This window comes from Entelurus aequoreus, linkage group LG16 (assembly GCF_033978785.1).
Source record: "Entelurus aequoreus isolate RoL-2023_Sb linkage group LG16, RoL_Eaeq_v1.1, whole genome shotgun sequence".
Taxonomy (NCBI): domain Eukaryota; kingdom Metazoa; phylum Chordata; class Actinopteri; order Syngnathiformes; family Syngnathidae; genus Entelurus; species Entelurus aequoreus.
In genome coordinates this window covers 19,131,205-19,146,267 of record NC_084746.1, presented here as the reverse complement: position 1 = coordinate 19,146,267, position 15,063 = coordinate 19,131,205, and the positions used below count along the sequence as shown (strand labels likewise).

The 15,063-nt window shown below is 45.6% G+C and overlaps 1 protein-coding gene across 2 annotated transcripts in view; it reads right to left on the bottom strand.

Annotated features, from left to right (window-relative positions):
* Positions 1-10,028: 10,028 nt before the first annotated feature.
* fbxo36b (F-box protein 36b) overlaps positions 10,029-15,063 on the bottom strand; it is a 33,727-nt gene continuing 28,692 nt past the window's right edge. Inside the window, exons 5-6 of one of the 2 annotated variants that reach the window (XR_009821429.1) lie at positions 10,890-11,015; positions 10,283-10,319 (exon numbers count right to left, since the gene is read on the bottom strand). Coding sequence is in view for 1 of the 2 variants with exons in the window: in XM_062023469.1 (XP_061879453.1) it covers positions 10,299-10,319 (21 nt within the window). In the remaining variant the exon portion in view is untranslated. Of the gene's footprint in view, positions 10,320-10,889; positions 11,016-15,063 lie in introns of both variants that reach the window. The other variant, XM_062023469.1, reaches the window with a different exon arrangement.

The window sequence follows — 15,063 nt, the reverse complement described above, 5'->3', positions numbered from 1 at the left end:
CAGATTAGATGTGTTGCGGGTGTATGGATTGTCCTGGCTAGCATTAGCTTAATAGTCTGTTTGCTCACAGGTGTTTCAAGTCTCGCCATTGTTTAGTTCGAGAGGGGGCGGTTGAGTATGAGGGGCCATTAGGGACATTATTCAGAATCACCTCTTACATACACTACTGAAATGCTCTCACATAAACAACTGAAATGTTTTTCTCTCACACACACTACTGAAATGCTCTCACATAAACAACTGAAATGTTTTTCTCTCACACACACTACTGTGTGTGAGAGAAAAACACACACAGTAGTATTAAACGCCGGCCGGCGTTTAATACTCAGTGGCCTAGTGGTTAGAGTGTCCGCCCTGAGATCGGTAGGTTGTGAGTTCAAACCCCGGCCGGGTCATACCAAAGACTATAAAAATGGGACCCATTACCTCCCTGCTTGGCACTCAGCATCAAGGGTTAGAATTGGGGGTTAAATCACCAAAAATGATTCCCGGGCGCGGCTACGCTGCTGCCCACTGCTCCCCTCACCTCCCAGGGGGTGATCAAGGGGATGGGTCAAATGCAGAGGACAAATTTCACCACACCTAGTGTGTGTGTGACAATCATTGGTACTTTACTTGAAACACTCTTATGCACACTACTGAACCACTCTCATATACCCTACTGAAACACTCTTATACACACTACTGAAATGCTCACATAAACAACTGAAATCTTTTTCTCACACGCACACTACTGAAACACTCTTACATACACTACTGAAATACTCTCACATAAACAACTAAAATGTTTTTCTCACACACCCTACTGAAACACTCTCATGAACCCTATTAAAAAAAAATTCTCTCACGTACACACACACACCTGGAATTAGTTTTCACCAGTATGTATAAAAGGATTCCACCTGTGTGTGTGTGAGCTTTTCACTCGTGCGTGTGAGAGAAAACAATTTCAGTGTGCAAGGATTTCAGTTGTGTGTATGAGAGCATTTCACATTTAATATAAGAGAAGTTGCATTCCGGTTCCAGTCACCAATAATGCCCGCCCCTTTTCAGCCAAGTTTTTTTTTTTAAAGCCAAGTTGTTTGTGAACAAAATGTCTGCCTAACTGCCGACAAGTAGCTTAAAGGCCTACTGAAATGAATTTTTTTTATTTAAACGGGGATAGCAGATCTATTCTATGTGTCATACTTGATCATTTCGCGATATTGCCATATTTTTGCTGAAAGGATTTAGTAAATGGTAAATGGGTTATACTTATATAGCGCTTTTCTACCTTCAAGGTACTCAAAGCGCTTTGACACTATTTCCACATTCACCCATTCACACACACATTCACACACTGATGGCTGGAGCTGCCATGCAAGGCCCTAACCACGACCCATCAGGAGCAAGGGTGAAGTGTCTTGCTCAAGGACACAACGGACGTGACGAGGTTGGTAGAAGGTGGGGATTGAACCAGGAACCCTCAGGTTGCTGGCACGGCCACTCTCCCAACTGCGCCACGCCGTCCCCAGTATAGAACAACGACGATAAAGATTGCAACTTTTGGTATCTGATTAAAAAAAAGGCTTGCACCTACCGGAAGTAGCGTGACGTAGTCAGTTGAACATATACGCAAAGTTCCCTATTGTTTACAATGATGGCCGCATGAAGTGAGAGAGATTCGGACCGAGAAAGCGACAATTTCCCCATTAATTTGAGCGAGGATGAAAGATTTGTGGATGAGTAAAGTGCAAGTGAAGGACTAGTGGGGAGTTGAAGCTATTCAGATAGGGAAGATGCTGTGAGAGCCGGGGGTGACCTGATATTCAGCTGGGAATGACTACAACAGTAAATAAACACAAGACATATATATACTCTATTAGCCACAACACAACCAGGCTTATATTTAATATGCCACAAATTAATCCTGCATAAAAACACCTGCGTGTTTGTTATGCTAGCTCCTAGCTCCTCTGCTAGCTCCTAGCTCCATAGAACACGCCAATACAATTCAAACACCTGATCAACACACACAATCACTCAGCCCAAAAGACCGTTTACCTAACCCAAGGTTCATAAAGCTTATATATTTTTAAAAAGTTACGTACGTGACGCGCACATACGGTCAAGTTATCGAATGTTTAGCAGCCAAGGCTGCATACTCACGGTACCTGATATTCAGCTGGGAATGACTACAACAGTAAATAAACACAAGACATATATATACTCTATTAGCCACAACACAACCAGGCTTATATTTAATATGCCACAAATTAATCCTGCATAATAACACCTGCGTGTTTGTTATGCTAGCTCCTAGCTCCTCTGCTAGCTCCTAGCTCCATAGAACACGCCAATACAATTCAAACACCTGATCAACACACACAATCACTCAGCCCAAAAGACCGTTCACCTAACCCAAGGTTCATAAAGCTTATATATTTTTAAAAAGTTACGTACGTGACGCGCACGTACGGTACGGTACGTGTTATGCTAGCTCCTAGCTCCTCTGCTAGCTCCTAGCTCCATAGAACACGCCAATACAATTCAAACACATGATCAACACACACAATCACTCAGCCCAAAAGACCGTTCACCTAACCCAAGGTTCATAAAGCTTATATATTTTAAAAAAGTTACGTACATACGCAAAAAAAAGCCAAAGCTGCATACTCACAGTAGCACGTCTGCGTCTTTGTCATCCAAATCAAAGTAATCCTGGTAAGAGTCTGTGTTGTCCCAGTTCTCTACAGGCGTCTGTGTATCCAAATCAAAAGTCCTCCTGGTTAGAGTCTCTGTTATCCGAGTTCTTCCATCTTGACTGCATCTTTCGGGAATGTAAACAAAGAAGCGCCGGCTGTGTACTGTTGTGGCTGACTACGTTCGAAAAATACGTCCATTTCGCACCGACAACTTTCTTCTTTGCTTGCTTGGCTTCCTTCTCCATAATGCAATGAACATGATTGAAACAGATTCACGAACACAGATGTCCAGAATACTGTGGAATTATGATATGAAAACAGAGCTTTTTCGTATCGGCTTCAATGTGGAAGGCATACCCGTGTTCGCCGGGCTACGTCACACGCATACGTCATCCTCAGAGGCGTTTCGAACCGGAAGTTTAGCGGCAAATTTAAAATGTCACTTTATAAGTTAACCCGGCCGTATTGGCATGTGTTATAATGTTAAGATTTCATCATTGATATATAAACTATCAGACTGCGTGGTCGGTAGTAGTGGGTTTCAGTAGGCCTTTAACCAAACAGGAGCTCTACTTCATAATTTGACGGCTTCAGCTGAGAATATAAGAACACTTTCAATGCAACAAGGGTCTGGCTGGAGCCGTCGATTGCACCTGCATGCCGCGACACCCGAGCGGCTACACAGCGCCTTTCTCCTCCCGACAGCCAAGCAGCCTGGAGCAATCGTTCCGTTGCGGGTGTGCGCCACAGCATGAGCAACATTTCAGCTCATGGACATCGGAGCAAGACGAGGAAAAGGTAATTAGACATTATTTATTTCAAAATGATTGTTTAATCCCACGAAATGTAACGCAACATGGCATTGTAGTGAGCTAAGCAGTTAGCCTTGTGTGCCTCCACTACAAACAAGTTAGCAACTAGTGTTTCCGTGGGTCCTAAGAGTCTGAGATCTATTGCAAACTTGGCGTTTAACTGCCAATAAGCTACTTATCGGCAGTTAGGCAGACATTTTGTTCTCAAACAACTTGGCTTAAAAAAAAATTAAAAATTTGGCTGAAAAGGGGCGGGCATTATTGGTGACCAGAACCGGAATGCAACTTCTCTTATATACACTAGTGAAATGCTCTCATATAGGGCTGGGCGATATATCGAATATACTCGATATATCGAATATACTCGATATATCCCGGGTTTGTCTCTGTACGATATAGAAAATGACTATATCGTGATATTCGAGTATACGTTCTCACGCAGTTGTTTTTAGCTGCGGGCATTACACGACAGGCGTTTCTCACTCTTTCTTGTCTCTCCTTCTCACGGAGACATAATCAAGCGCACCTTCTTACATACGTCACATACTGTCGCGCGTGCAACGTCTATTGCAAACTTGGCGTTTGTCTCTGAGGAAGCGGAAAAAGTAACACTGTCAAATCAGCTAGTAATGTTTGCAGCGTTGTTGCTATGGTAACATGTCGAAATGTGAGTCACGTCGTAGTATGTCAGTAGCTAATCAAATACTAATAATAATGGATTCATTTTATTTAGCGCTTTTCAATCGACTAGATAAGGGGTCACCAAACTACGGCCCGCAGGCCCCATAATTATTTTTTAAATTATTATTTTAAATCTGTCTTTTCTAATCCATTTTTTGGTGTCTCCTAACCGCTCAGGCAAATCATATTGTCTAAAAATGCATTTTCTCATATGACTTATATTGTCTTAGCTGTTTTCATGTGATCTGATTGTTACATTCTTATTTCAGAGTCACCACACAGCTGCATGACCATTTCAACAAGGACGGAATAAACAACCTCTGGATTCATAGAAGTTGGCTTCCAAACAACTTCTCTCCACATATTCAATATATTTCACATAGAAACATACGAAATATCCTCTTTTTTTTTTGCTCAAAAAAGACTCCCTATGTTGTATTATTCATATACTTTTCAAATGTTCTTGTAGTCAGACAATCTTTTCAGTATATTAGAGGGAATCTTTACCTGACCTGTTTCGACTGTCATCTGCAGTCTTCTTCAGAAGGGACACCTGATTGCTGTGATGTGTTGCCTATCAGCTGTTCTTATAGGCCTGGCCAACCAGGCAGACTACTCCACTGCCACTTGATGGTCAATGGGGGAGGAGCTAATAGGCAACACGTCAGTGGTCAGGTAACCCTTCTGAAGACTGCAAATAACAGTCGAAACATCCATCCATCCATTTTCTACCTCTTGTCCCTTTCGAGATCGCAGGGGGTGCTGGAGCCTATCCACTATCAGGTAAAAATTACATTTAATATACTGAAAATATTGTCTGACTACAAGAACATTTAAAAAGAAAACTAATATATCCTTTTTTTATTTTTTTAGACAGAAATGGACTTTCATTCAAACATGATAATTTCTTGAAAAATATATTATTGACATGAATCCTATTGATTATAAAAGATTAAGAAATGGCATTTCAGTCCAGCTTCTTCAGCTCTTAAAGACTTCTCTACGGGATGAACAGATGGAGTAAGTTTCTCCAAGCTTAATGATTGCTAAAATAAACGTATTAGTTAGTAACTGTAACAATACCACACAAGGAACACATTTAATTCTGATAGAACTTAGAACAAAAAAGGTTGTGTCCCAGAGAAACTTCTTACCTCATATTCATTTTGAAAAAAATTGGACTAAACATAACACATTTCTTATCCCAAATAAAGTTACAATCATGTCACAAATGTTACCTTGTAAATCTCTTCTAACTTCATCCAGGCTGTTTATTTAGAATACTTTTTTTTGCCATATGAAAAAGAGTCAATTACCATGAATTTTCAATCTCACAATTATTCTGGACTGAACTGTCACGGCACGGGCTCGAACCCGCTTTTCCCTGGCAGCTGGGTCTGCCAGCACCTTCGCTGGCAGCGCGTTGAGACACGCCCCTGCTTGCACTGGCCGCGTCACGCCCACATGCCGGCAAGGCTGTGGGCGATCGGCAATCTGCACACCTGGGACTGATGAGGGTGAGCTGTATAAGGACCAGTGGACCCAAGGATCCTTGCGGGAACTTAATTACCTTTTGTGTACCGTAAGCCGACAAGCCTTATGCTCTCTGTTTCTCTCTGCGTTTTCCCTCCGTGTCTGATGTCCTTGTTGTCCTCCCACAGTGCTTTCCCGAGTGTTACCCGTTGTGATCTCCTGTCGTTCCCCTGTGGATTTGGACTGCCTTTCTCGATCCTTGACCCTCGCCTGGACACAGATCTTGTCGCTTCTCTCCTGCCCTCTACTGCTTGACTGCTCACGGACTGCCCTCCTGCTTTGTCCCTCCTCTCGCTCTACTCAACACTTGGTAACACACACTTCAGCTAACCATACACATAGCCACACACACACACACTCTTGGGTTTTGTCACACACACCATTCTATAGTTTAAGTTAGTATTGTTTATCATTATATATATATTAGGGCTACAACAACTAATCGATTAAAATCGATTATAAAAATAGTTGGCGATTAATTTAGTCATCGATTCGTTGAATTGTGCTATGCGCATGCGCTGTGGCTAGGTTTTTTTCTTGTTTTTTTTTTACCTTTATTTATAAACTGCAACATTTACAAACAGCTGAGAAACAATAATCAAAATAATAATAATAGGGGTGTAACGGTACGTGTATTTGTATCGAACCGTTTCGGTATGGGGGTTTCGTTTCGGTGCGGAGGTGTACCGAACGAGTTTCCACACGGACATATTAAGTAGCATACTGCACGTTGTGTAAACAATACTCAAAATGCCGAACATTTGAGGCATTTATGACACTCCGCCCTGACAGCTCTGCAAAAGAGGACATGTCCGGTGAAAAGAGGACGTAGTCAGTCTATCCTAGCCCGTTAGCTGCTAGCATGCTAGCAAGAGGACATGTCCGGTGAAGCCGGGCTAGGTCCTGACCATACGTCCTCTTTTCACCGGACATGTCCTCCTTTGCGGGGCTGTCGGGCGGTGTTTCTTAAATGCCTCAAATGTCCGGCATTTTGAGTTAGGTTTGCGTGTATTTTCAATGTACATTCAGGGTTAAGAAGGTTAAAAACCCAACAAATTGTGCGCACAACAGCATTCATGAGGGAGGGGGAGAGACAGAGAGAGCGAGAGAGTTGTGATAAACGCGCATGTGTTGTCAGGCTCTGCTTTTTATCCATAGATTTATCAGATTACATTTTTTATTATCTATAGCAGGGGTGTCAAAAGTGTGCATTTTTGTAAAATTTTCCTTGTTTTATTTGGCAAGTTGAAAGAACATGGCGCCAGTATACTGTTTTTTTTTTTCAATAAAATACTGGAAAGGATAGAAATGTAGTTTGTCTCTTTTATCCGATTGTTAATCGATTAATCGAAGTAATAATCGACAGATTAATCGATTATCAAATTAATCGTTAGTTGCAGAACTAATATATATATTGGATATATAAATAATAAATCATAGAACTTCACTGCCCCCTCGTTTCTGTGCCGTCAACTCCTTCTCAGTACACAACATGGACTTTCTGTTGTGCTGTTTAGTACTTACAATATACTGTTTGAGTTCAAAGAAAGGGTTCTGTTCTTACAAAGCAAATGTCATATAAACTTGAGTATGCTGTCAAACTGCTGTGTCTACTAGGAGTATTACATATTCCATCCATCCATTTCTACCGATTGTCCCGTTCGGGGTCATATTCATAAATCCACTGTTATGTCATGCAAACCAAATAGTTTTTCATTTGATTATCCATCCATTCTTTTCCTACCGCTTGTCCTTCTCGGGGAAATTATAAAAAACATTACATCAAAGGACAAGACTCTGCAGCATCGCATGGACATCGGGGGCGGTACCTCTGGATTGGCAGACCGGGGTGGTGGTTCCTCTCTTTAAGAAGGGGAACCGGAGGGTGTGTTCCAACTATCGTGGGATCACACTCCTCAGCCTTCCCGGTAAAGTTTATTCAGGTGTACTGGAGAGGAGTCTACGCCGGATAGTCGAACCTCGGATTCAGGAGGAACAGTGTGGTTTTCGTCCTGGTCGTGGAAATGTGGACCAGCTCTATACTCTCGGCAGGGTCCTTGGGGGTGCATGGGAGTTTGCCCAACCAGTCTACATGTGCTTTGTGGACTTGGAGAAGGCATTCGACCGTGTCCCTCGGGAAGTATGGGGTGTCGGACTGTCTGATTGTGGCGGTCCGCTCCCTATACGATCAGTGTCAGAGCTTGGTCCGCATTGCCGGCAGTAAGTCGGACACGTTTCCAGTGAGGGTTGGACTCCGCCAAGGCTGCCCTTTATCACCGATTCTGTTCATAACTTTTATGGGCAGAATTTCTAGGCGGAGTCAAGGCGTTGAGGGGATCCGGTTTGTTGGCTGCAGGATTAAGTCTCTGCTTTTTGCAGATGATGTGGCCAGGATCTTCAGCTCTCACTGGATCGGTTCGCAGCCGAGTGTGAAGCGACTGGGATGAGAATCAGGACCTCCAAGTCCGAGTCCATGGTTCTCGCCCGGAAAAGGGTGGAGTGAACATCTCCAGGTTGGGGAGGAGATCTTGCCCCAAGAGGAGGAGTTGAAGTACCTAGGAGTCTTGTTCACGAGTGAGGGAAGAGTGGATCGTGAGATCGACAGGCGGATCGATGCGGCGTCTTCAGTAATGCGGACGCTGTATAGATCCGTTGTGGTGAAGAAGGAGCTGAGCCGGAAGGCAAAGCTCTCAATTTACCTGTCGATCTACGTTCCCATCCTCATCTATGGTCATGAGCTTTGGGTTATGACCGAAAGGACAAGATCACGGGTAAAAGCGGACGAAATTAGTTTCCTTTAGAGATAGGGTGAGAGGCTCTGCCATCCGGGGGGAGCTCAAAGTAAAGCCGCTGCTCCTCTACATCGAGAGGAGCCAGATGAGGTGGTTCGGGCATCTGGTCAAGATGCCACCCAAACCGGTAGGAGGCCACGGGGAAGACCCAGGACACGTTGGGAAGACTATGTCTCTACCGGCTGGCCTGGGAACGCCTCAGGATCCCCCGGGAAGAGCTAGACGAAGTGGCTGGGGAGAGGAAAGTCTGGGCTTCCCTGCTTAGGCTGCTGCCCCCGCGACCCGACCTCGGATAAGCGGAAGATGGATGGATGGATGGATTACATCAAAGAAAAAACAATATGTAATGTGTAATATGATGCTTTAATTTGATTTTGATTTTATACCTTTAACTGTTTTTCCTTACGTTTCTTGTTTTTTGTTAGTGCTGTTTAAATATATTGTTTAATGATTGAAAATGATGACGAAAATAATTTGTAAATACTTATTTGAAAATGTTTAATATCAAATATCTTTGTTATGGAAATAGCTTTAAAGAAAAATGCATCATTCTAGTCATTGCTGTTAGATGGCCTTTTGTTTTCCTCCAAACTTTTTCTAAGTTTGCAGCACACTACTCAATTGATACCAGAAAACACAATCTGTCCAGGCATGCCTGTAGACTACGTCACTTCCGGAACTTGAACATTTTACGACGGAGTCTGTAGGTCGTGTTCTGTGTTATTTAAATGTTTTGTATAAAACTGTAGCTTACCAAGGAGTAAAAGGGAACAATAATATAACAATTAACAGAATGTACATTTAAAAAAGGGAGTGTTAGCGCCACATGTTCAACCACTTTTACTTTTCTGTCATAGCAATAAATGACGCACGGGGGCGCCACTAGGGCGCCACTAACTCATCGCATACTTTTTTTAAAATGTTGATTATTTTTTTAAACAACGCATTTTAACAGAAATCTATATCTGTGGTGTAACAAAAACTAGACTTTTAAATGATCAGTATTGTGAATTGATGTGTTTAAAGTAGTAAAAATTATGTATTTGCTATTTAAGGCTGCTGCACGGTTTAAAAATAAATGCTGTATTCTTAAGTAACATTTGTTTTGTATGTAATCTTTCATATGTTATTGTTATTCAACTAATGATTACAAAAGCGAAAACCATGATAACTGGTATGACGGGCACAATCATAATTGCGTAAAACAATTTGACGGAAGTGACGTTGTCTTCGTGCACGCATGGACTGATCGTGTATTCCAGTAACGTTGGAATATGGTGACAAGAACTTCTTGTTTCATCCACAACGTATGTTCATATGATATTCTTCATTTTTCAAATTCAAGTTTTATTTTTTGAAGTGATAGGAAATGAAGAGGAGGTTTTCTGGTTTTTTTACTAGTGTTCTGCACTGCATTGAGAGGCTGCAAAAAGAGGACTGATAATTTCCATCAGGAGAGGCTTTATCGAGAGCTTAATGAGCACACTCAAACTGTATCTGCATTTCTTGGTGGGTGTGATGATGCGGATGTCGGGAACCTTCTAGGATCATTGCATGGATGTTTTCGCAATGTGCTGCATGAACATGAGGCCAGACAGAGAGCCACTGAAGTGACTCCAAATTTGGCACCTTCAACACCCTTGACTGGCCACCCAGGGTGGCCCAGATCCAGTATAGCCACTGAACACATTTCTTACTGTGTCCATCGGTATAGCATGGCAAAGAATTGCATCATGCTTTGGAATTAGTCGAAGAACACAATCCAGAAGTTGTTTATTCCGTCCTTGTTGAAATAGTCATGCAGCTGTGTGGTGACTCTGAAATAAGAATGTAACAATCAGATCACATGAAAACAGCTAAGACAATATAAGTCATATGGGAAAATGCATTTTTAGACAATATGATTTGCCTGAGCGGCTAGGAGACACCAAAAAATGAATTAGAAAAGACAGATTTAAAATAATAATTTTTTAAAAATTCCCGCGGGCCGGATTTTTGACGCTGGTGGGCCATAACCGGCCCGTGGGCCGTAGTTTGGGGACCCCTTATGTAGTCGATAGAAAAGCGCTAAATAAATCTAATCCATTATTATTAGTATTTCATTAGCTACTGACGTACCATGACATGACTCACATTTCGACATGTTACCATAGCAACAACGCTGCAAACATTACTAGCTGATTTGACAATGTACTTTTTCCGCTTCCTCCGAGACAAACGCCAAGTTTGCAATAGATCTCAGACTTTTAGGAGCCGCGGAAACACTAGTTGCTAACTTGTTTGTAGTGGAGGCACACAAGGCTAACTGCTTAGCTCACAACAATGCCATGTTGCGTTACATTTCATGGGATTAAACAATAATTTTGAAATAAATAATGTCTAATTACCTTTTCCTCCTCTCTGAGCTGCCACCTTACCATGGTAGAGGAGTTTGCGTGTCCCAATGATCCTAGGAGCTATGAAGTCCGGGGGCTTTCATGCCCCCTGGTAGGGTCTCCCAAGACAAACAGGTCCTAGGTGAGGGATCAGACAAAGAGCAGCTCAAAGACTTCTATGGGAATGAAACAACAAGGATTCAGATTTCCCTCGCCCGGACGCGGGTCACCGGGGCCCCCCTCTGGAGCCAGGCCCGGAGTTGGGGCACGATGGCGAGCGCCTGGTGGCCGGGCCTGTTCCCATGGGGCCCGGCCGGGCACAGCCCGAAGAGGCAACGTGGGTCCCCCCTCCAATGGGCTCACCACTCATTGGAGAGGCCATAGAGGTCGGGTGCATTGTGAGCTGGGCGGCAGCCGAAGGCAGGGCACTTGGCGGTCCGATCCTCGGCTACATAAGCTAGCTCTTGGGACATGGAAGGTCACCTCGCTGGGGGGGAAGGAGCCTGAGCTTGTGCGCGAGGTAGAGAAGTTCCGGCTGGATATAGTCGGACTCACCTCGACGCACAGCAAGAGCTCTGGAAATAGTTCTCTCGAGAGGGGCTGGACTCTCTTCCACACTGGCGTTGAAAGCAGGGAGAGGCGACGAGCTGGGGTAGCAATTCTTGTTGCCCCCCGGCTCAAAGCCTGCACGTTGGAGTTCAACCCGGTGGACGAGAGGGTAGCCTCCCTCCGCCTTCGGGTGGGGGCCGGGTCCTGACTGTTGTTTGTGCTTACGCACCAAACAGCAGTTCAGAGTACCCACCCTTTTTGGATACACTCGAGGGAGTACTGGAAAGTGCTCCCCCGGGTGATTCCCTTGTCCTACTGGGGGACTTCAACGCTCATGTTGGCAATGACAGTGAAACCTGGAGAGGCGTGATTGGGAAGAATGGCCGCCCGGATCTGAACCCGAGTGGTGTTTTGTTATTGGACTTTTGCGCTCGTCACAGATTGTCCATAACAAACACCATGTTCAAGCATAAGGGTGTCCATATGTGCACTTGGCACCAGGACACCCTAGGCCCCAGTTCCATGATCGACTTTGTAGTTGTGTCATCGGATTTGCAGCCTCATGTTTTGGACACTCGGGTGAAGAGAGGGGCGGAGCTTTCTACCGATCACCACCTGGTGGTGAGTTGGCTGCGATGGTGGGGGAGGATGCCGGACAGACCTGGCAGGCCCAAACGCATTGTGAGGGTCTGCTGGGAACGTCTGGCAGAGTCTCCTGTCAGAGAGAGTTTCAATTCCCACCTCCGGAAGAACTTTGAACATGTCACGAGGGAGGTGCTGGACATTGAGTCCGAGTGGACCATGTTCTGCACCTCTATTGTCGAGGCGGCTGATTGGAGCTGTGGCCGCAAGGTAGTTGGTGCCTGTCGTGGCGGTAATCCTAGAACCCGTTGGTGGACACCGGCGGTGAGGGATGCCGTCAAACTGAAGAAGGAGTCCTATCGGGTTCTTTTGGCTCATAGGACTCCTGAGGCAGCGGACAGGTACCGAAAGGCCAAGCGGTGTGCGGCTTCAGCGGTCGCGGAGGCAAAAACTCGGACATGGGAGGAGTTCGGCGAGGCCATGCAAAACAACTTCCGGACGGCTTCGAAGCGATTCTGGACCACCATCCGCCGCCTCAGGAAGGGGAAGCAGTGCACTGTCAACACCGTGTATGGTGCGGATGGTGTTCTGCTGACCTCGACTGCGGATGTTGTGGATCGGTGGGGGGAATACTTCGAAGACCTCCTCAATCCCACCGACACGTCTTCCTATGAGGAAGCAGTGCCTGGGTAATCTGTGGTGGGCTCTCCTATTTCTGGGGCTGAGGTTGCTGAGGTAGTTAAAAAGCTCCTTGGTGGCAAGGCCCCGGGGGTGGATGAGATCCGCCCGGAGTTCCTTAAGGCTCTGGAAGCTGTGGGGCTGTCTTGGTTGACAAGACTCTGCAGCATCGCGTGGACATCGGGGGCGGTACCTCTGGATTGGCAGACCGGGGTGGTGGTTCCTCTCTTTAAGAAGGGGAACCGGAGGGTGTGTTCCAACTATCGTGGGATCACACTCCTCAGCCTTCCCGGTAAGGTCTATTCAGGTGTACTGGAGAGGAGGCTACGCCGGATAGTCGAACCTCGGATTCAGGAGGAACAGTGTGGTTTTCGTCCTGGTCGTGGAACTGTGGACCAGCTCTATACTCTCGGCAGGGTCCTTGAGGGTGCATGGGAGTTTGCCCAACCAGTCTACATGTGCTTTGTGGACTTGGAGAAGGCATTTGACCGTGTCCCTCGGGAGGTCCTGTGGGGAGTGCTCAGAGAGTATGGGGTATCGGACTGTCTGATTGTGGCGGTCCGCTCCCTGTACGATCAGTGTCAGAGCTTGGTCCGCATTGCCGGCAGTAAGTCGGACACGTTTCCAGTGAGGGTTGGACTCCGCCAAGGCTGTCCTTTGTCACCGATTCTGTTCATAACTTTTATGGACAGAATTTCTAGGCGCAGTCAAGGCGTAGAGGTGATCCGGTTTGGTGGCTGCAGGATTAGGTCTCTGCTTTTTGCAGATGATGTGGTCCTGATGGCTTCATCTGGCCAGGATCTTCAGCTCTCACTGGATCGGTTTGCAGCCGAGTGTGAAGCGACTGGGATGAGAATCAGCACCTCCAAGTTCGAGTCCATGGTTCTCGCACAGAAAAGGGTGGAGTGCCATCTCCGGGTTGGGGAGTTCAAGTGGAGGAGTTCAAGTACCTCTGAGTCTTGTTCACGAGTGAGGGAAAAGTGGATCGTGAGATCGACAGGCGGATCGGTGCGGCGTCTTCAGTAATGCGGACGCTGTATCGATCCGTTGTGGTGAAGAAGGAGCTGAGCCGGAAGGCAAAGCTCTCAATTTACGATCTACGTTCCCATCCTCACCTATGGTCATGAGCTTTGGGTTATGATCGAAAGAACAAGATCACGGGTACAGGCGGCTGAAATGAGTTTCCTCCGCCGGGTGGCGGGGCTCTCCCTTAGAGATAGGGTGAGAAGCTCTGCCATCCGGGGGAAGCTCAAAGTAAAGCCGCTGCTCCTTCACATCGAGAGGAGCCAGATGAGGTGGTTTGGGCATCTGGTCAGGATGCCACCCGAAGGCCTCCCTCGGGAGGTGTTTAGGGCACGTCCAACCGGTAGGAGGCCACAGGGAAGACCCAGGACACGTTGGAAAGACTAATACTCCCGGCTGGCCTGGGAACGCCTCGGGATCCCCCCGGAGGAGCTGGACGAAGTGGCTGGGGAGAGGAAAGTCTGGGCTTCCCTGCTTAGGCTGCTGCCCCTGCGACCCGACCTCGGATAAGCGCAAGAAGATGGATGGGTGGATAATTACCTTTTCCTCCTCTTACCCCGATGTCCATGAGCTGAAACGGTGCGCTTGATAATGCTGTGGTGCACACTCGCAACGGAACGATTGCTCCAGGCTGCTTGGCTTTCGGGAGGTGAAAGTCACCGCTGTGTAGCCGCTCAGTTGTCGCGGCATGCAGGTGCAACAGACGACTGTAGCCCGACCGTTGTTGCATTGAAAGTGTTCTTATATTCTCCGCTGAAGACGTCAAATTATGAAGTAGAGCTCCTGCCTCGGTTAAGCTACGTGTCGGCAGTTAGGCAGACATTTTGTTCACAAACTTGGCTTAAAAAAAATAATAAAATTGGCTGCAAAGGGGTGACCGGAACCGGAATGCAACTTTTATTATATACACTAGTGAAATGCTCTCATATAGGGCTGGGCGATATATCGGATATACTCGGTATATTGCGGGTTTGTCTCTGTGCGATATAGAAAATGACTATATCGTGATATTCGAGTATACGTTCTCACGCTTTGGCTTCAAGCGGGAATATGTTGAACAGAAAACTGTAATATGCCAAGTATGCGGCAAAAGCGTTGCTACAAAAAGTAGCACCACTGCTAATTTGTATCATCATTTGAAAAGTCACCCGCTAGAGAATGAAGAGTGCTTGAAACTCTGCATGTCAACATCTCCGGCCGCTGCCACACCAACGAAATGCCGAAGCAGCCATTTCCAGATCAATATGAAAAAAATAGTCTATTTATTTCCTATTATGCAGCTAATTTTTATTTGACAGTTATTGAAATATGTTGTGTGACATCATGCACAAAAGTGCATTTTATTTGTTTTAAA